At 41.5% G+C, this 23,762-nt stretch overlaps 1 protein-coding gene across 1 annotated transcript in view; it reads left to right on the forward strand.

The window, feature by feature from the left end:
- LOC126484625 (NFX1-type zinc finger-containing protein 1-like) overlaps positions 1–23,762 on the forward strand; it is a 269,764-nt gene that overhangs the window by 178,423 nt on the left and 67,579 nt on the right. Inside the window, exons 12-13 of the mRNA XM_050108209.1 lie at positions 14,998–15,109; positions 22,762–22,979. Coding sequence (XP_049964166.1) covers positions 14,998–15,109; positions 22,762–22,979 — 330 coding nt within the window. The remainder of the gene's footprint in view (positions 1–14,997; positions 15,110–22,761; positions 22,980–23,762) is intronic.

Below are 23,762 nucleotides of genomic sequence, written 5' to 3' on the forward strand. Positions count from 1 at the left end.
CAACAGTAATCACTCTACCCTCACAGAACATCTGAAATTGTAAAACACACAATTATAGATACCCGAGACAACTTACGTATTCTCCACATACTGGACAAAGGAAGAACAATAAAACATTCTAAAGGAAACAGAAATTTGTAGTCATTCAATAATAAACACAGACAGTCTGCTGAATAAGCAGATAAGACTCAGAATATGTTAATCATTAAATCTGTACCCTTCTTTGTGTGTGTGTGTGTGTGTGTGTGTGTGTGTGTGTGTGTGTTATATCACAACAAAGCTTGCATTTAATTGTTTATAAATAAAGTTGTCTTGTGAATGGTAGATAATGTAAACTTATTCTAATGAATGCAACCTGTGCCATATAGTCAGTATATTTGAGATGATATAGACACAGAAGTGGCAACGAAATGACACTCCACTTTCTGGTGTAGAATATATGAGACTGGCACCAGACTCATAGGAAAACATCATCCACATAGCTCAGACAAGTGTGAGTTATTGCACAATCAAAGTAACAACTCATGACCCAATTTGCTGAGAATAATAACTGGCATTGTGGTTGACAATGGAAGCAAGACTGAAGAAAAATCAAGACATTTTTATAGGATTTGTCGACCTGGAAAAAGTATTTTGTAAAATGGTGCAAGATGCTCAAAATTTGTAGAAAAATAGGGGTAAACTATATGGAAAGATGGGTATATACAATATGTACAAGAACCAAGAGGAAACAGTACTGGAAGACTAAGGACAAAGTGCTCGGATTAAAAAGGGTGTAAGACAGAGATGTAGTCTTTCATTTCTACTGTCAATCTATACTCTGAAGAAGCAGTGGTAAAAATGAAAGAAAGGTTCAAGAATGGTATTAAAATTCAAGGTCAGAGGATATCAGTGATAAGATTCACAGGTATGTTGCTATCCTTAGTGGAACTGGAGAAGAATCATAGGCAGTGTTGACTGGAATGATCAATCTAATGAGTACAGAATATGAGTTGAGAGTAAATCTAAGAAAGACAGAAGTAATGAGAAGTGGCAGCAATAAAAACAGCAAGAAACTTCACATAGGAATTTAGGATCGTGAAGCATATGAAGTTAAGGAATTCTGCTACCTAGGCAGCAAAATTACCCATGATGGATGGAATAAGGAAGACATGAAAAGCAGGCTAGCACTGGCAATAAAGGAGATTCCTGACCAAGATAAGTCTACTAGTATCAAACACAGATTAGTACTTGCAACCTATGTCCTTAATTACTTGCTAGATTAGTTCCAAACTCTGTCGTCTTCCTCTACAGTTTTTATCCACTACAGCTCCCTCGAGTACCATGGAAGTAATTTCCTGAAGTCTTAGCAGATGTCTTATCATCCTGCCCCTTCTTCTTGTCAGTGTTTCCCTTATATTCCTTTCCTAGCCAATTCTGCAAGGAACTTCCTCATTTCTAGTTATTCAGCCCACCTAATTTTCAAACAATCTTCTGTAGCACCACATCACAAATGCTTCGATTCTCTTCCGCTCTGGTGTTCCCACAGTCCATGTTTCACTACCATACAATGCTGTGCCCCAAACGTACATTCCCACAAATTTCTTCCTCAGATACTGAGGACTGTGGGAACACCGGAGTGGAAGAGAATCGAAGCATTTGTGATGTGGTGCTACAGAAGATTGTTGAAAATTAGGTGGGCTGAATAACTAAGAAATGAGGAAGTTCCTTGCAGCATTGGCTAGGAAAGGAATATAAGGGAAACACTGACAAGAAGAAGGGGCAGGATGATAAGACATCTGCTAAGACTTCAGGAAATTACTTCCATGGTACTCGAGGGAGCTGTAGTGGATAAAAACTGTAGAGGAAGACGACAGAGTTTGGAGCTAATCTAGCAAGTAATTAAGGACATAGGTTGCAAGTGCTAATCTGAGATGAAAAGGTTGGCACAGGAGAGGAACGTTCTTTTTATATATGTATATGTAAACAAAGATAAAGTAACTTACCAAACGAAAGTGTTGGTATGTTGATAGACACACAAACAAACACAAACACACACACAAAACTCTTTGCCTTTACATATGTCTGCTTGTGTCTGTATATGTGTGGATGGATATATGTGTGTGCGCGAGTGTATACCTGTCCTTTTTTCCCCCTAAGGTAAGTCTTTCCGCTCCCGGGATTGGAATGACTTCTTACCCTCTGCCTTAAAACCCACACCCTTTCGTCTTTCCCTCTCCTTCCCTCTTTCCTGATGAAGCAATCGTGGGTTGCGAAAGCTGAATTTTGTGTGTGTGTGTGTGTGTGTGTGTGTGTGTGTGTGTGTGTCAACATACCAACACTTTCGTTTGGTAAGTTACATCATCTTTGTTTTTAGATATATTTTTCCCACGTGGAATGTTTCCCTCTACATATGAGAGAGAGAGAGAGAGAGAGAGAGAGAGAGACCTTCTTGACTGTCTTCATTACAAAGCTTATGGATATATTGTTAAATTGAGCATGCATTGATTTACAAGACATTTATGTCTACAATTTTATTGCCATAGTTTGGATCATGACTTTCCATTGTGGCTAGTAGAAATGCTCTGTGTTGTTTTAATATTTATTGGTAATTATAAGCAACAACATTTGTGTCATGTGTGTTTCAAAGTTTAAAATGGGAAGTTAGAGTAGCGTATAATGTCCTATCAACAATGAAGTCATTAGAAATGGAAAATTTTAAAATACTTCCTTACATGTTCTTGTAGTCTAAAATTATTCTCTGTATGCTACACCTTTATCTGATTAGGGTCTGAGGGATAGCACATGGGCACAAGGTCATTTCCCAGCAAACATATTCTGTGGCTGGCCACTTTGTGAGTGGGGCTGTGCATCACTGGTATGACAGGTCAGGTGGGAGCAACCCAAAATACATATAGTGTTTAATCTCTATGTTTTTATGGTGCGTTTTATTTCATGACAATTGATGACAGAGAGATAGGGTTTTAAGAAAAATATATGACACATTGATATGATTAATTTCTTTTTCTTTTTTTCTAATTCTTTAATTATTTAGGTCTTGAATGCATACAGTCTATTGAAAAACCTGTTCATTGCTCATGTATATTCTCAATAATAGATAACATTAGGGAATGTAAGTTCTGTTTCGGGGTAAGCCAACAGAGGGAGCATTAAGTTATGTTAAATTAGACAAGTTGCTTCACTCAAATTGGATATTATAGTTATAACATAATTTGACAGATAAAGCAGTGGCAGTAGAACACACATCTAAAGGTAATAGAAATCTGTAAGTTTTTGGAGGCAGTGACTCCAAAAGGTTGCAAATTTCTGTGCCTTTAAATGCGTGTTCTCCTGTTGCCACTTGGTGAGGTGATTTTTTATCTATCCAGTTACATTATGTTTAAAACATTATTTTTGTTGATATACACTGATGCCCCATAAGAAACTCATACAGGCATTTGTATTCAAATACAGAGATGAAATGTAAAGAGGAAGGATATGGAGATGTGATCGGCAAACCCTATATAAGACTGAAAGTATCTGGTGCAGTTGTTAGATCAGTTACTGCTGCTACAATGGCAGAGCATGTAGCGATGAAGTGGGAATTTTCCCATACTACCACTTCACGAGTGTACTGTAAATATCAGGAATCCGGCATAACATTAAATCTCTGACATCGCTGTGGCTGGAAAAATATCTTGTGAGAACAAGACCAATGACAACTGAAGAGAATCATTCAACGTGACATAAGTGGAATCCATCTGCATATTGCTTTAGATTTCAATGCTGTGCCATCAGCGTGTGTCGGTGTGCGAACCATCATCGATATGGGCTTTCAGAGCTGAAGGTGCACTCGTGTACCTTTGATGACTGCACGACACAAAGCTTTACGCATCGCCTTGGCTTGCCAGCACCGACATTGGACTGTTGATGACTGGAAACATGTTGCCTGGTTGAATGAGTCTTGTTTCAAATTGTATCGAGCAGATGGACATGTACGGGTATGGAGACAATCTCATGAATCCATGGACCCTGCATAATGTTCAAGCTGGTGGAGTCTCTGGAATGGTGTGGCACTTGCGCAGTTGGAGTGATATGGGATCCCTAATATGTCGAGATACGACTCTGACAGGTGATACATACGTAAGCATCATGTCTGATCACCTGCATCCATTCATGTCCATTGTGCATTCCGACAGACTTGGGCAATTCCAGCAGGACAATGCAACACCCCACAAGTCAAGAATTTGCTACAGGGTGTCTCCAGGAACACTCTTCTGAGTTTAAACACTTCTGCTGGCCACCAAACACCCCAGATATGAACTTTATTGAGTATATCTGGGATGCCTTGCAATCTGCTGTTCAGAAGAGATTTATTTATTTATTTACACACCAAGTTCTGTAGGACCAAATTTGGGAGCAAATCTAAGGTCATGGAATGTGTCAGTACATGAAATTACAACATAAAAGTAACATCAGATAAAAATAAATGTTTATGAACCCGAAAAAAGTCAGTCCATAAGTTTAAGCAATCAACAATGTGACAAGAATCAGCTTAGTTTTTGAAGGAACTCCTTGACATAATAGAAGGAGTGACCTGTGAGGAAACTATTCAGTTTCGATTTGAAAGCATGTGGATTACTGCTAAGATTTTTGAATTCGAGTGGTAGCCAATTGAAAATGAATGCAGCAGTATAATGCACACCTTTCTGCACAAGAGTTACGGTAGTCCACTCCAAATGTAGGTTTGATTTCTGTCGAGTATTAACTGAGTGAAAGCTGCTTATTCTTGGGAATAAGCTAACATTGTTAATAAGATATATAATAGAGGGAAACATTCCACATGGGAAAAATATATCTAAAAACAAAGGTGATGTGACTTACCAAACGAAAGCACTGGCAGGTTGATAGACACACAAACAAACACAAACATACACACAAAATTCAAGCTTTCGCAACCAACGGTTGCTTCATCAGGAAAGAGGGAAGGATGTGGGTTTTAAGGGAGAGGGTAAGGAGTCATTCCAATCCCGGGAGCGGAAAGACTTACCTTAGAGGGAAAAATGGACAGGTATTCACACGCACGCGCGCGCACACACACACACACACACACACACACACACACACACACACACACACACACATATCCATCCGCACATACACAGACACGAGCAGACATTTGTAAAGGCAAAGAGTTTGGGCAGAGATGTCAGTCGAGGCATAAGTACAGAGTCAAAGATGTTGTTGAAAGAGAGGTGAGATATAAGCGGCGGCAACTTGAAATTAGCAATTTGAAATTAGCAGAGGTTGAGGCCTGGTGGATAATGAGAAGAGAGGATATACTGAAGGGCAAGTTCCCATCTCCGGAGTTCTGACAGGTTGGTGTTAGTATCCAGAAAACCCGGACGGTGTAACACTGTGCCAAGATGTGCTGGCCGTGCACCAAGGCATGTTCAGCCACAGGGTGATCCTCATTACCAACTAACACTGTCTGCCTGTGTCCATTCATGCGAATTGACAGTTTGTTGCTGGTCATTCCCACATGGAAAGCTTCACAGTGTAGGCAGGTCAGTTGGTAAATCACGTGGCTGCTTTCACCCGTGGCTCTGCCTTTGATCGTGTACACCTTCCGGGTTACAGGATTGGAGTAGGTGGTGGTGGTGGGAGGGTGCATGGGACAGGAACAGCCATGGGTACCAGGATGGCCCCCTCGTACACCAACCTATTCATGGGTCGCTTAGAGGAAGCCTTCTTGGTTACCCAGGCCTGCCAACCCAAAGTTTGGTACAGATTTATTAATGACATTTTCGTGATCTGGACTCACAGTGAAGAAGAACTCCAGAATTTCCTCTCCAACCTCAACTCCTTTGGTTCCATCAGATTCACCTGGTCCTACTCCAATCCCATGCCACTTTCCTTGATGTTGACCTCCATCTGTCCAATGGCCAGCTTCACACGTTCGTCCACATCAAACCCACCAACAAGCAACAGTACCTCCATTATGACAGCTGCCACCCATTCCACATCAAACGGTCCCTTCCCTACAGCCTAGGTCTTCGTGGCAAACGAATCTGCTCCAGTCCGGAATCCCTGAACCATTACACCAACAACCTGAAAACAGCTTTCGCATCCCGCAACAATCCTCCCGACGTGGTACAGAAGCAAATATCCCGAGCCACTTCCTCACCCCTCAAACCCAGAACCTCCCACAGAAGAACCCCAAAAGTGCCCCACTTGTGACAGGATACTTTCCGGGACTGGATCAGACTCTGAATGTGGCTCTCCAGCAGGGATACGACTTCCTCAAATCCTGCCCTGAAATGAGATCCATCCTTCATGAAATCCTCCCCACTCCACCAAGAGCGTCTTTCCGCCGTCCACCTAACCTTTGTAATCTCTTAGTTAGTTCATCCCTATGAAATCCCCAAACCACCTTCCCTACCCTATGGCTCCTACCCTTGTAACCGCCCCCGGTGTAAAACCTGTCCCATGCACCCTCCCACCACCACCTACTCCAGTCCTGTAACCCGGAAGGTGTACACGATCAAAGGCAGAGCCACGTGTGAAAGCACCCACGTGATTTACCAACTGACCTGCCTACACTGTGACACATTCTATGTGGGAAAGACCAGCAACAAACTGTCCATTCGCAGGAATGGACACAGACAGACAGTGTTTGTTGGTAATGAGGATCACCCTGTGGCTAAACATGCCTTGGTGCACGGCCAGCACATCTTGGCACAGTGTTACACCATCCGGGTTATCTGGATACTTCCCACTAACACCAACATGTCAGAACTCCGGAGATGGGAACTTGCCCTTCAGTATATCCTCTCTTCTCGTTATCCACCAGGCCTCAATCTCCGCTAATTTCAAGTTGCCGCCACTCATACCTCACCTGTCATTCAACAACATCTTTGCCTCTGCACTTCCGCCTCGACTGACATCTCTGCCCAAACTCTTTGCCTTTGAATATGTCTGCTTGTGTCTGTATATGTGTGGATGGATATGTGTGTGTGCGTGTGCGCACGAGTGTATACCCGTCCTTTTTTCCCCCTAAGGTAAGTCTTTCCGCTCCCGGGATTGGAATGACTCCTTACCCTCTCCCTTAAAACCCACATCCTTTCGCCTTTCCCTCTCCTTCCCTCTTTCCTGACAAAGCAGCCGTTGGTTACGAAAGCTAGAATTTTGTGTGTATGTTTGTGTTTGTTTGTGTGTCTATCGACCTGCCAGCACTTTCTTTTGGTAAGTCACATCACAGGGAGGCCAGCGTCAAAATATCCAGGCACGTGAACAGGGGTCATCAAGTGGTTTGTGAACTTACACCACTTATTGCCTGAACAGCCCGTTTCCGAGTCAAAAATATCCTTTTAGAATGGTATGAGTTACCCCAAAATATAATACCATATGACATAAGTGAATGAAAATAAGCAAAGTAGACTAATTTTTGTGTCAAATGATCACTCACTTCAGATACCATTTGAATAGTAAAAATAGCAGCATCAAGTCTTTGGAGAAGATCCTGAACATGGGCTTTCCATGACAGCTTACTATCTATCTGAACACCTAGTAATTTGAACTGTTCGGTTTCACTGATCATATGCCCATTGTGTGAAACTAAAATGCCACGTTTTGTTGAATTGTGTGTTATGAAGTGTAAAAACTGACTCATACTGTGATTCAGCTTTAGTTTATTTTCTACAAGCCATGAACTTAGGTCGTGAACTGCACTATTTGGAACCGAGCCAGTGTTGCACACAACATCCTTTACTACCAAGCTAGTGTCATTAGCAAACAGAAACATTTTAGTTAGTTGTAATACTAGAGGGCATATCATTTATATTAATAAGAAACAGGAGTGGCCCCAACGCTGATCCCTGGGGGCATCCTCCACTTGACCCTACCCCACTCAAACCCTACATCACAGCCATTCTCAACACTGTGAATAATGACCTTTTGCTCTCTGTTGCTAAAGTAAGAAGTGAACCAATTGTGAGCTACTCCCCGTATTTCGTAATGGTACAACTTCTGGAGCAATATTTTGTGATCGACACAATCAGATACCTCAGGTGAATAAAAAAATATGCCAAGTGTTTGAAACCTTTTGTTTAACTCGTCTAGTAGCTCACAGAGAAGAGAGAATATAGCATTTTCAGTTGTTAAACAACTTCTAAAGCTGAACTGTACATTCGATAGCAAATGATGTGACATAAAATGATCAATTATCCATACATACATAGCCTTTTCAATAACTTCTGCAAACACTGATGGTGTAGAAACAGGTCTAAAATTATCTGCATCGTCCCTTTCCTCCATTTAATAGAGCGGCTTTACTACTGAGTACTTAATTGTACAGAAAACTGACCATTCCTAAAGGAAAAATTTCAAATATGGCTAAATACAGAACTAACATGTTCAACACAGTACTTTCTTATTCTGCTAGGCACTCCATCATAACCAGGAGAGTCCTTAATCTTCAGTGATTAAATTATTGACTCTGTCTCCCTCTTGTCTGTATCACTGAGGAGTATTTCAGACATCAATCTCTGAAAGGCATTTGCCAAGAAAGTCGTATGATTCTCTGTAGAAACTAAATTTTTATTTAATTCACCAGCAATGCTCAGAAAATCATTGTTAAATAATTTAAGTATATCTGATTTATCAGTAACAGAAATATTTTTACTGCGAACTCACTATATCATCAGTCTTGTACTGCTGACCAGACACTTCCTTCACAACTGACCATATGGTTTTAATTTTATCCTGTGAATTAGCTATTCTATTTGCATACCATATACTCTTTGCTTTCCTAATAACGTTTTTAAGCACCTTAAAATACTGTTTGTAATGGGCTACTGTAGCTTGATTGTGACTATTTCTACCATTTTGATATAATTGCCACTTTGTTCTACAAGATATCCTTATTCCACTAGTCAGCCACCCGGGCTGCCTATTGCTGTTAATACCCCGTTTAGATTGTTCTAATGGAAAGCAACTCTCAAAGAGGATGAGAAATGTTATATGGAAAGCATTATATTTGTCATCTATGTTACCAACCCCTATAAACATCCTGCTACTCTTGTTCCTTGACAAGGTTTAGAAAACTCTCAAATGCTGTTGGATTAACTTTCCTACATAGTTTGTAATTAAATGTGGCATTTGTTTGAGTACTAAAGCCTTTAAGTGTTGAAATGTGTGCATCATGGTCTGAAAGGCCATTCACATTTTCACTACAGAATGCCCTTCCAGTAATGAATGAATAAAAATATTGTCTATGGCTGTGCTACTGTTCCTCTGCACCCTAGTTGGAAACAACACAGTCTGATTCAGATCATATGAATTTATGAGATCTAGCAACATCCTTTTTCTTGCACCATCATATGCAAAATTTATATTGAAGTCACTACATATAACTAATTTCTGGTACTTCCTACAAAGTGAATCAAAAACCCTCTCTAGCTTGAGCAGAAATACTCTGAAGTCAGAGTTAGGGGACTTACAAACAATAACAATTAGAAGTTTAGTTTTACTAAATTCAACTGCCCCTGCACTACATTCAAATATCTGTTCAGTGCAGTACCATGATATGTCTATTGACTAAAATGGAATACTGTTTTTTACGTACATAGCCACTCCCCCATCTCCTCCCTGCAAGGAACTCCTTGAAAAAATGGCCAGCTAATCTGTATCCTGGTAAAGGAAGCCTCTGATCTGCACCCCCTCATACTCTTACGTGTTTATGACAGCCTAGCAGGATTTGTGGTGTCAGTTCCCTACAGCACTACTTCAGATATCAGTCTAGTCCATGCCACATCATGTTGCGGCATTTCTGCGTGCTCGCGGGCCCCTTCATGACACTAGTCTGTTGTACCAGTTTCTTTGGCTCTTCTGTGTAGTTTATAATTAGGATACCAAATATATACCTGTTTCATGCTATTCAATGTGGAATTACTTTGTAGTCCTCTCTCCACAGTGTATCTGCAACTTCTCTCAGCTGAATGACTAAAGGAGAGTGGATCTTAAAACACCAGTGCCCAACATAATTTCTGACATTATTTTATTATTGTATCGTTTGGTGTATTTGTCTCTGGATTTTGTGCAGTTGGCTTTTATATGGAAGATGATGTGTAAAATATGGAATGCACTGATCTACAGTGGTTTCAGTGTGTGATAATACTGTTGTTGCCAGCACGTTGCAGCTTGATCAAACTGTAGTACTTCTTCGATAGTACTTCACCATTTTACATGATAACACCATTTTTATTTGTGTTTGTGTTTCGTCTGAATGTTGCACTTTTCAAAACGGGTGTAGACGCATATCAAGAGCAGATGATGTTATTGTGTGTGAATCATCATGGTTTCTGGTTGGTTTTAGTGACTTGTGTAGTCATAGGCAAACAGTTAAGCAACACACCTAATTTTAGCCCATTATCACAAAATTCATGTAGTGTACAGGAAATAATGTCTGTTTAACTTTCACGGATGGAATGTCTCATAGATGCGTTGCCCTTATGTGAAATGATACCATGTTGTTAATTGGCTACTCAGCATGTAATGTGGGGCTGTTAAATGAATTTCTACAGTGCTTTGATAGTGAGACCCCACTATCAATTAAACTGGTATGACTTACATTTCTGTGTTGTTTTATGAAGTTACCCCATTTAATCACTAGGTTTTAACTTCGTTTCTGGCTCGGCGGCATATAAGGACACTGAAATGTGTCACACACACAGTTATAAATTTTTTTGTTAATCTAGTATGTAAACCGCTTCCCAACACCATCAGAAGGTACTCAGAATACATAGATTCAACAATATTGTTGTATGAATGTTTCTTGCCTGTGAATATATGAAATTGTAATTTATGCACATTTTCTGGAAGAGGTCGAGGAAGTTAACACATAATTTGTAACTAATGCCATATTATTGTGTATGCAGTGGTTTGTTGTTGTTCTTTAATGTGAACACATGCATCTAAAAATAAGGCTGGAGATCTTAAAGTCAATGTGTTCTAATGAAATTGAAGATCACTTAATTCTAATCTGATGCATATTAATTCTTCCTATCAACTAATTATATTTTCTTAGTCTGTATAAACTGCAGAACACCAAGCATTTGAAGTTGTGAAATGTGTAATTATTCTTGATGTCAGTTGCTTCCACTGTATATAATTCCAGATAAGTTATTGTGCTTCTAATAATCTGATGAGAATAATATACTATGCAAATTGCAAGAAGTGTTTGCTTAATTTAGAAAGGATGTCCGTCTTGCTCACAGTTGTGATAGGAAGGAAGCAGGCTAATATGTGATTTGAATCTATGAACATTATCATGTTTAAGTGCTTTGCTAGATCATTTTTGTTGATTATGATATTTGGAACAATTTTTTGTGTAATTTGAATATCATCTATGAGTATAAATTAATTACTGAGCAAACTACTTAACGCTTCAGCTGAGCTTTCAAATGCAGCAGTTGTTCTTGATGCAGAAACACTAAGTTTGAATCTCGTTGGTGAAAATTTTTTTCAGTGACGACACGAAGTCATTGTCATTAGCTTAATTCGAACTTACACGTAGTGTCACATTTTGTGAAGCCAGTCTTTACACTGTCGACCGTGATCTATCCATGAGACAAGGCAGACAAGGTCGTCATTAATTTTAGCAAATACCTTGCATCTTTCCAGAGAGAGAGAGTAGGCTACCTAAATGGCTCCATGTTTTACAGAGATGACATTACCCACTTAAACTTACAACTCATGACTTACAAACTCGTAAGATTGATGTTAAATTTCATTGGTTCTAACAATAAAAGAATTGGTACAATATATCTTTTGCCGGTGTAAATGTTGATGCCTATGGCCTTCTTTATCTGTAACATCGTACTGCTCTTTATTTGATAATCTCCAGTAAATAGATCGTCATAACCAGAATCAGGCCCAAATCTGAAAAGCATGTCAGCTATGAAATACAATACTTGGAACTGAAAGCATGCTTATTAGACTCCAAAGTACAGCAAGAATGGAACTGACCTCATGGAAAGAGAGTGCAATTATGTATACCAGCATAGAATATTCCTGAATGCCAGTATTTAGACAACCATTGAATATTCCAGGCATACAAACATTACATACATAAGATATTTAAAGAATGCCCATACAATTTGCGGTGGAGGGTACTTCGTGTATCTGTGTCCCCTTTTCCTGTTCCAGACACACATGCTTCACGGAAAGAATGACTGCAGGTTGACCTCCGTGTGGGTTCAAATCCCTATGGTTTTATCTCCGTGGTCTTTTCTTGAGATAAGGCATAGAAGGAAATTATATAGCAGTTGACTCTTCTAGAAATATACGCCATTGGAACTTTAACTATACACGGTACCATGATGCAAAATGCCTCAATTTCACATCTACTAAATGAACCTGTAATGAAAAGTTTTTTATCTACTCTTATTTCCTCTACCAATCCTATCAGTACAAATCCCATACTGATGAGCAATATTCAAGTATTGGTCGAACAATATGTTGAAGGTCAGTTGTCAATCCCTGCACCAAGCATTGATCCCCTGCAAGTGTTCCCATATTTTGCTACAGTTTTCTAGTGTCGTGATTTTTCTGTATACTATTTTATCATCCGCAAAAAGCCCCAAGGAACTTCCAACGCTATCTAGTAGGTCATTTATATATGTTGTGAAAAGTGATTGTCCTATAACACTCCCTTGGGGCATGCTCAAAGTTATTTTTACATCTTGAAGACTTCTCTCCATTCAGCATGATGTGCTGCTTTCTATTTACTAGAAACTCTTCAGACCAGTCACACACAACTGACCAAGAAGGAGAGTACTGTTAACACTGAGACAAAACATTATGACCGTGTGCTTAATAGTTTGTCTGTATTTGGATTAAAATACATCACTAATTCTGCATATTAGGGACCCAACAGTTTTTTTGGTAGGTTTATGGAGGTATGTGGCATTAATTAGATGTGTATGAACAGGTTGTGTAATTTGTGTAAACAGCAGGCCACTGTTTTCGTACACGGTAATGGCGCCCGATAGCGACCCAGATGGATTTCATAGGTGAATTTGGTCTCTGAGACATGAATGTGACTCCACTAGAATGGTCATGAAACCATTGTTGCATGGTTCTGGCTCCAACATGGACAATTATACTGATGAGAAATGACATTGCCGTTGGGGAAGACATAAAGTGTGAAGGGATGCAGATGGTTTGCAGCCGTCAGTGATTACTACCACAGGTCCCGTGTAAACGAAGTAGGAGAATGTCTCTCATAGCATAATATTGCTCCCAGCAGCCTGTGTCCATGGTGCATTGCACATTTCAAGCTGGCATTCATCTCGATGATGGCATTTGTGGGGACGACCATAGACCTAATAGCAAAAATGTGATTCACCTGAACAGCCAACATGTTTCCATTGATCAACTGTCAAATCCCAATGGTCCCATGCCCACTGCAATCATAATTCACCATGTCATGGGTCAACATGTGAACACATAGGGGTGGTCTGCTGCTTTGCTCCTTATTCAACAGTATACGACGAACTGTGTGCTCCGAAACACTTGTGCGTGCACCAGTAGTGTGCTCTTTCAATAGAGGTCCCACAGATCACCATTTATCCTACTTTACACAGCAGAAAAGCCTCTGAAACCCACGTTTTATGAAGAGTCATGGCTGTCCAACCATTTAGTGCCCTGTGGTAGTTTCATTGTCCTTGTACCTCTTTCCGTAGATGTGCATATCAGTAGCACATGATCATTCAATCGGCTTTGCCGTTTGCGAGATACTCGTTCATAGGGTCTGCGTAATAATAATCTGCTCTTTGTCAGAAGTCGTTTATCTCAATGGATTTCCCCATTTGCAGCCCACATCTTCGCTTGGGTGATCCTCCGTCTCTGTCTGCTCCGCTTACGTACTTTTGTCTTTTGTTACCGAGTCACATGCCTGCAATGCCACCAGGAGACATCCAGTGTCATGGTGGGCAGTGGTCATAATGTTTTGGCTTATCAGTGTATTTATGCAAACATAGAATATTCCAGAATGCTAGTATTTTTACAACCATATAATATTCCAAAGATACAAACATTACAGCATGAGGTATTTTAAGAACCTTTCGGAAATGATGAGCACTGAACAACAAATAATTGCTGGACGTAGTCTGAACCAGCAATGTGCATTACACCAGCCTGTGTTGCTAACCTCTGTACCACAATGTGTACACCACAGTTCGTGGCAATAGTTAAAATAAAATCCATACTTAGGTAGCAAACTCCCCAGACTTAACAAGCAAAACCACACCTAAAAGTACACTATTGACTGCCTGTTAAGCTAGGATTTCAGTGCTTTCTTCTTCTGTATAGTTTAATACTTTACACACAAATCTCTCACAAAACTAACATTTTCTCTGGAAATAAACTTCTAGTAATGTGGATACCATAGAGTATTGTGTTAGTGGCTAACAACTGTGGTGACACCAAAATTGCCAATCCGTAAAATATCAAAATTGTAATTTAACTGTGTAAAATCCGAGTTGGAAACAATATGAATTAGGATAGATTACTACTCACCACATAGAGGAGGCATTGAACAGTGAAAGGCACATTTAAAATCAGACTGTTGGATAAGCTATTGGAGAAAGTCCTTCATCAAAAAAGGCCCCCCCCCCCCCTCCCACTTAACACGCGCACACACACCTGGCCACCGCTCTCTCTCTGCAGATGGAAAAATAGCACACTATCTATCAGGTAGATCACTTGTCATTTATATTGTGATGCTGCACTGAAGGCTCACTCACAACTAGAACTAGATGGTTTAAACGTTGTAATTGTGCTGTGAGGTGTTGCACATGAGCTTTTGTCTGTTCACAATAAATTTCTTAATGTATATTAAGTAGTAATTGATGATGTGACTTTTCGTAATATTTTACCAATGAGTTTTCTTTCATCTCCCTCTCCCCCTCTGAAAAAGAATTATTTTGTATTAAAAATATATTTTCAATCTTTTAGGTGCCCTGTCCCGTGCTCTCAGAGTTGCCCACCATGCACAAAAAAATGTTCCCACAGATGCAGGCATTCAAAATGTGCAAACCAATGTGGTGAGCCTTGTACACCATGCAGAGTAAGTATTGGCTGAGGATCCACATTCGCATTAATGACAGGAGCTGCTTGCTCAGTAGTATGGAACTAAAAAAAATTAAGTCTGATATTTTTTTATGGGGTCATATGAGTGTAGTTTGAAAAGTTCGCAGAATTGCCACCAGCTGTCAGCAGTAGCACAGTGAGACTCAGAAGTAATAACAGGTCATCCTTCATGAGTGAACATATGATGCATCAGTGCTCTGGGTAGAGATCTGTGGTATGAATGTGTGTGTGTTGTTGGGCCCGTGAAGTGATTTGTGAAGATGGAAAAAATAAAGAATCGAACAGTGATTAAGTACTTCATAAAGAAAGGTATCAAAGCAAAGAAAGTTTGTCATAATTTTCAGAACACACTGGGGGATTCAGCCCCTTTATATTTAACTTTTGCCAAGTGGACAAAAAACTTTAAACTTGATCAGGTCCACTTAGATGATGATCCGATCCGCATAGCGGCAGACAAGATGTGCCACTGCCCAAAAATTGTTGCAAAAGTGTATAAAATGGTTGTGGGGGATTTCCTGCTGAAAGTGTAAGAAATTCTGATTCTATACTGATGTCATCTGAACAGTCATATCACATTTTAACATTGGAACTGAGTATGAGAGAATTATCTGCTACTAGATTGGTGCTGCAGGATCAGAAATACATCAGAATGGAAATGTCCTAACAATTTTTGACCTTTTGAATGTGACAAAGTCATTATAGGAGCATGTGGCTATTAAAAAAAAAAATTATTAAAAGATCTGTAAACAGCTGGTAGCTCATAAAATAAAGGTTATTTGATGTTACTGGAACATTTTTACTTTTGCATTATGTGTTTCAGGTGATGCCCACCTTCAGATGATCTGCAGATAAGTAGTAACAGAGATGTATTTTATTTACAAGTTGACACCGATACATAAGCATATTAAATAAGAAACGTGTTTAAAGGAGCTGTTGTGACTCGCCGATCATTCAAAGCGCCGCCGCGCAATTACGCGCGTCCTCTACGCGCAGCGCTGTCTGCCAGCCATGCAGCAGCTGCGCCACCTAAGCGGCCAGCCGAGCAGTGGCCGCTAGACTGGGACTCAGTGCTCATTTGAATGTTACCTTGTTCACATGTCTTGCTTTGTCAACTTGCTCAGTGACTTATATGTATTGTGTCGTTCTGAAATATATGTGTTAAACTTGACGTTATAACAATTGGCGACGAGGTAGTGGATTTTTCCTTTCCACCATTGACCCACAGGATTCCATGGCTACTGTCGAGCAACTATTGCAAAATCTCCTTGAACAGCAAACGCTTCTAACAGCGGCGATTCGCGATTTCGTCGCGGTGTCAAATGCGGGGCGTTTCTCGTCGTTGGCTATACCTCCTTTTCCTCCTTACGACGAGACGGCGGAAGACTGGTCTGATTATGAAAAACGTCTTCGACAGCACTTCTTGGCATTTCATGTCATGGACGAACAACCATGTAAGTCTCTGTTCCTTTCCTGGATTTCACCTCAAACGTATCAGTTGTTGTCGCAATTGGCTCCTTTGAAGGATCCTGCATCTTTGTCCTTTGCTGAAATGTGCTCACTTCTGTCTGTCTCTATTTTCAAAAGCAAACGCATGTGGTAGCCTCTCGTGTTGCCTTTTATCATTGTCAAAAACAACCGAATCAATCCTGTTGTGCTTGGGCTGTTGAACTTCACGGCCTCAGTCGAAAGTGTCAATTTGTTACTGACGTTCACAAAGAATCCTATGCCGATTCCATGGTACAGGATGCTATTATCCGGTCGGCGCCCGACAAAGAAGTTCGGCAATGTGCCCTTCAGTTGGCGAATCCGACTCTAGATGAAGTTCTCTCCATTGTGCAGTCTTTCGAAATTTCTCGTGCCGCTGGGGCGCAAATAGAGGCGTGAGGTGATGTCGGGGAAATACAACCTCTGTGCGCTGTTGACGATGCGTGCGGCGCGTACCCGCCGGCCGACGTGGCCGCAGTGCGCTCCCACGCGCAGCCTCAGCCTAGCCGCAAACAACCCGCTAAGAAACTGCAGCAAAACCCCCGGCAACTTCCATCATGTCCACGGTGTTTTACGAAACATTCATGTGAGGATTGTCCCCAACATTGGGCTGTGTGTCACAATTTCAAAAAGAAAGGTTATGTGTCTTCCGTTTGCAAATCCAACCGCATACATGATGTTCATGAACATGACGCTGATTCTGATTCTGTGTTGTCTGTCAATTGTACTTCTTCCCTTTCAGGGAAGTTATTCCTCACTGTCCAAATTCTTGGTCGAGATGCAAGTGGATACCGGTTCTGCTGCCTCTATAATTAATTCTCAGACGTATCTTCAGTTGGGTTCTCCACTCCTGTCACCTGTCACTAGGCAATTACAGAAGTACAATAAACAGAAGATTTCTCTCTTGGGACAGTTTACTGCTGAGGTATCTTACAAATCCATCGTTCCCACTGTTCCCATATTTGTGGTCGACCAGAGCAATGCAGAAAATCTTTTTGGTTTCGATGCCTTTCGCGTTTTTGGGTTCTCCATAGATGACTCCGTCAATATTGTCTCTGATGCTATTCCTTATGCTCAACTGGATCCCTTGTCGACGACATTTTTGTCCCTCAGGGGTCTTGCTTCCTGTCACTTCCAGTGAGTGGTCCTCTCCTGTCGTCGTTGCTAAGCCAAATGGTGATATTCGTCTCTGTGGCAATTTCAAAGCCACTGTAAATGCTCAATGCCTCATCGACACTTACCCTATGCCCCGTCCTGAAGAACTGTTCATTAAACTTGCTGGAGGCCAGTATTTTTCTAATATTGACCTGTCAGAAGCTTATCATCAAGTTCCTCTCGACACTGCTTCCTGGCAGTTTCTGGTCCTTAACACGCCTTTCGGCCTCTATCAATACCAACGCTTGCCATTCGGGGTTGCTAGCGCCCCTGCTCTCTTTCAGCAATTCGTGGAACAATTATTGCTCCCTGTCCCTGGGTGTATCAATTACATGGATGACATTGTTGTCACTGGCTCCACCACTAAAGAACATCTTCAAAATCTCCGCACACTTTTTCATGTCTTACAGATTGCCGGTCTTAAGTGTAATCTTCAGAAATCACAATTTTTTCAGGCATCTATCACGTACTTGGGGTTTCAACTCTCTCGGGATGGTATTCGTACGCTTCAGCAAACTGTCGCTGCGATCGATGCCCTTCCTCGCCCTACATCTGTTAAGGAACTGCAGGCCTTCTTGGGGAAAATAGCATACTATCACAAGTTCTTACCGTCTGCGGCTTCGGTGGCTCAGCCGTTGCATCGCCTGTTGCATAAAAACGTGCCTTTTCTATGGTCTGCGTCATGCGAAGTGGCTTTCCAGAAATGGAAGACTGCTGAAACAGGTCCCGTGCCTGGCTACCAATCGACCTGGCCAACATCTTGTTCTTGCCACAGACGCCTCTCAATACGGGGTCGGTGCAGTCCTTGTGCACCGTTTTTCTGACAGTTCGGAACAACCCATTGCTTATGCCTCCAAAACGCTCACAGATGCCCAACAGAAGTATTCTCAAATTGAGAGAAAAGCTTTGGCTATTATTTATGCTCTTCGTAAGTTTGGTGTTTTTCTCTATGGCTCAAAATTTCATCTTGTTGTGGATCACAAACCACTTGTTTCCTTGTTTCATCCATCAACGTCACTTCCCGACAAGGCTGCACACTGCCTCCAGCGTTGGGCTCTTTACTTGTCTCGTTTCAATTATGAGATTCATTTCCGGCCAACGGCTCAACATGCAAATGCTGATGCTCTGTCTCACCTTCCCATGGGTCCTGATCAGGCATTCGATAGGGACGAACTTTTGTGTTTCCACCTGGATGTTGCCGAGCAGCGGGTTGTGGACGGGTTCCCCATCACAGGGGACAGGCTGGCGGCTGCTACAGGTTCTGACCCTACCCTCTCCCGGGTCTTACGCTGTATTCAGAAGGGTTGGCCAGATCGCCCGTCCACTAAGACTTCTGATCCGTTGCGGAACTACTACACTTTGCGCTACCGCCTCACGGCTAGGGATGGTGTTATCCTCCTCTCCACTGACAATGCTTCGCCATGTGTTGTGGTACCTGCATCTTTGCGTGCTTCGGTCTTGCGCCTCCTTCACCAAGGGCACTGGGGTGTGTGTCGCACAAAATCTCTGGCGCGCCGTCATGTGTATTGGCCTGGCATCGACTCTGAAATAGCACACATGGTCGCTGCCTGCGGCCCTTGTGCGTCACAGGCCGCTGCCCCGAAGTCACCTTTGTCACCGTGGCCTTCGCCTGAGAAGCCTTGGGAGCGCATCCATGCTGACTTTGCGGAACCCTTTTTAGGTACTTATTGGCTCCTCGTAATGGACGCCTACTCTAACTTTCCTTTCATTGTCCGTTGCACTCGCCTACCACCGCGGCAACCACCAGTGCTCTCGCCCGCATTTTTTCTTTGGAAGGCCTCACCTCTACTCGTGTTACTGATAATGATCCACAATTTGCCTCTTCCGAATTTGGGGATTTTTGTGCTCGTCACGGCGTTATGCATGTCACGGCCCCGCCGTTCCATCCACAATCCAACGGTGAGGCTGAACGACTGGTCTGCACATTTAAGGCTCAGATGCGGAAACTTCTGACTTCTTCTGCTGCTGATGATGGCGCACTTCTCCAGTTTCTGGCGTCTTACTGTTTCACCCCCATGGGCGACCACCGCCCGGCTGAGCTCTTACATGGCCGACAGCCCCGCATGCTACTTCATCTTCTGCGGCCTTCCACCTCACGGCCGCAGGTGCCTTCACTTGGCCGGTTCACCTCCGACAACCTCGTCTGGGTACGGGGATATGGCAGGCGGCCAAAATGGAGCCCGGGCCGCATCTTAAGACACCGTGACAGACGCCTGTATGAAATCCAGACGGACACAGTGTTGCAGTGCGTCATTCGGACCAGCTTCGGCCTCGTGTGCCAGCAACACCTGTTCCGAATGCCGCTACACCACCTTTGGCTCTACCTGACACTCGGGATCTTGGCATCTCTCAATACTCACAACGCAGCCTTCTCACCGTCATCGCGATGCCAGCACGAGAACGGACGCCACCAGGAGACGTGCCCATGCAGGAACCGGATGACCATTCTCTGTCAGAGCAAATCTACTCGCCTCCTCCTCCAACGGACGCCAACACATCGCCCATGTCTCCTGTCATATCAACTGGACTTGCCGCAACGGGCAGATTGGTGCATGGGGCCCCAGCAGATTCGACCCCTACGTCTCCTGTCATCTCGACCTGTTATCATCAGGGACACTTCCGTCCGTACGGGAAGCCTCCTCCTCGAGACTTTACGGTGAGTCAAACAACGCCCATTGACGTTAGCCATCTCCAGGACACCTGCATCAAGACCAGTGCAATAATTTCAAAGTGGGGAAAAGTGTTGTGACTCGCCGATCATTCAAAGCGCCACCGCACAATTACGCGCGTCCTCCACGTGCGGCGCTGTCTGCCAGCCATGCAGCAGCTGCGCCACCTAAGCGGCCAGCCGAGCAGCGGTCGCTAGACTGGGACTCAGTGCTTATTTGAATGTTACCTTGTTCACATGTCTTGCTTTGTCAACTTGCTCAGTGACTTATATGTGTTGTGTCGTTCTGAAATATATGTGTTAAACTTGACGTTATAACGAGCCAAAGCTACACTGTAGAGACTTGTTAAAGAGTACATACATCGAGAACAAAGTGAATACAATGCATTAAAGCCATTTAAATCATGAATAAACATATCATGAAGACACAATAGTCGTACAGAAACTCTTAACCTCACTGTACATTACTTGTAGATGACTATATGTAACACATACCTCCACACATGTAAGCATGCTTATGCTAGGTGGTGTAAGTGTATAGGTTCTTTCATACATCAGTGCAGAGGTGTGATCAATTGTATTATCTTATACAATGTTTGTTTTCAAAACCAGATAAGTGTATAAAATGTATAGTAAGTCATACCTTTCATGCCAACAAATAGGCAAACACAGGTCTAGTACAAATAATTAAAAGTAATATTTATTAAGAAACGAGCTAAAACTATTAAAAACACAAATAATGCAGGTATCATAAGATTTTATTTTCTCTTATAAAATGAAAGTATTTGTACATTATAGAATTGTTGTACACAGACAAAAGTAAGAACACATTTTTTTCATCTTTCTATTGTAACAGATCCTCAAAAATATTGAAAACCCATTTTGCATTTTGAGCCAAAGGGGGGGAGATTGGGCATTCTCGTATTTGTTGGCATGAAAGGTATGGCATACAATACATTTTATACACTTCTCTGGTTTTGAAAACAAACATTGTATATGATAATACAGTTGATCACATCTCCACATTTACGTATAATAGAACCTATATGTTTACACCATCCAACATTAGCGAGCTTACCTGTGCAGAGCTGTAGCTGGTACATTTACTCGTCTAGAAATTTAGAAGTGAGATTACAAAAGTCTCTCAAAGACAATCATTGGTCATCATTTTATGTCTGTTTACAATTGACAATGGTTTTAAAGCCTTGTATTCACTTTGTTCTCAGTGGTATGTTATCTTTAAGGAGTTTCTCCAATGTAACTTAGACCCTTTTTATACACTCATTTATAATTTAATATGCCTGTGTATCTGTGCACTTATAACAAAAAGAAACCTCTGCAACTATTTATTAACAGGTCTGAGTATGGGCAGTGCCCGAAATCTGTAATTGAAAAACAAAAACGTTCCAGTAACATCAAGTGATCAATATTTTATGATCCACCAGCTGTTTTAAATTTCATTAAAAATGTTTGATCTATTTTCAGCACATCCAATAAATTTTTTTGCACTGGTTTGTGATGACAGATGAAATTTGGGTTCACTACTACATCACAGAGAGAAATCAAGTCAGAGCAGTGAAAACATATCCAACCAAAGAAAGAAATGGTATTACAGTCAGCAGGAAAGAACATTGTGTTAGTTTCCTGTGATGCGAGAGGAATTTGATATATTACCTTCCTACTGGTAAACAGTTATGGGACAATACTGCGCTAACCTCCTGGATCAACTACAGCAAAAGATACATGAAAAAAGGCCAGGTTTGGCAAGGAAGAAAGTTACTCTTCATCATGATAATGCACACCCGGCCAGGTTTGGTAAGGAAGAAAGTTATTCTTCATCAAGATAATGCGCACGCAACATAAGTGGTGTTGTCATTGGCAAAGATGCGTGAACTAAGATACAAATTATTGGCCACGCCAGCCATATTTGCGTAATTTGCTCCCATCAGATTTCCATCTTTTCCCCAAGCTGAAAATTCGCCTCGGTGGATGTAGATTATCTTCCTTCACATTTGTCAGGTATTTTGCAGGTTTGGAGGAATCTAATTTTCATAATGGAATCGAGGCATTGGAACAATACTGGACCAAGTGCATCAGTGTATAGGGAGACTACTTTGAAAAATAATGTTTCATTAAGCTATTTTGTTGCCTTCTATTCCATTCTAAGAACTTTTCAAACTACCCTCTTATTTGCTTAATATCATTTATTTTTCAATTTTTTCTCAAAGTAATATTTTTTATCTGTCAAATATCTTTATCATATTAATAACCCTCTTTTCTTGTGGTCTTTACATAAACAGGAGAAATGTGGTTGGCAGTGTGAACACCTGAGATGCACACGTCAGTGTCACGAACTGTGTGACCGCAAACCTTGTTACAAACCGTGTAAGCTGAAACTTAAATGTGGACATAACTGTATTGGATTCTGTGGTGATCCTTGCCCACCACTTTGCCGCATTTGTAATCACAGTGAAGTTACCACCATATTTTTTGGCCACGAGGCAGACAGAGATGCAAGGTATGTTTTTCAGTTTAAGATGTGCTTTTTCTTACCTTGTTTCCTTCCTTTGATACATCCCTCCCCCCTCCTCTCTGTGACATTTCTGTGCTATTGCTGTGCACACTGGAAGCAGAATTGGAAAATAAATGGAAATGAGGAAGAGAGTATGATTATCGTGTATTATACTGGGGCCTATAACAGGGTGTATACGACCCGGGACAACTGCGAGATCCGGGAAAAACCTGGGAATTTTTTTATCCGGGAGAAAACTGGGAAAAACCCGGGAATTTTTTAGAATTCCGGGAATTTTTCATTGTTTTAGTTTTCTGTTATTTTTTTGTAATTTTGACTGGTAAAAACCGATACTCTAACAATGGATATTACTGTATCCCGCTACTGCAGAATAACACTTCAACAACAATATAAACGAGAGAAAAAAACGGAAATTACTTAAATTGCAAAGGAAATGCGCCATATACGACGACGATACAAAGTGCTCATGCAAGCGTGTGCCAACAGCAAAATCTGTCAAAGTCTTTAAGAAGACCACGCAATGCTTCATAACAACAAATTACCTCCGATGAGCGTGAAGTCACAACTGTTAACAGATTCGTTTTAGCGGTTACGAGCGGGCTGTTGTGCATGCGTAGTTGAGTCGCGTTTGAGCAGTAGATTCTCACGCTTCTAGCAACAGGAATGTAGTTGTTGGCTGTGCAAGCAGTCGCAGCAAGCAGCTAGATGCTACCGGGAAAAGGGGGCGGCAAATTCATATTCTTGAGGAAAAAAAAGCTTGATTCACAA

This window comes from Schistocerca serialis, chromosome 6, assembly GCF_023864345.2.
Source record: "Schistocerca serialis cubense isolate TAMUIC-IGC-003099 chromosome 6, iqSchSeri2.2, whole genome shotgun sequence".
Lineage (NCBI taxonomy): Eukaryota > Metazoa > Arthropoda > Insecta > Orthoptera > Acrididae > Schistocerca > Schistocerca serialis.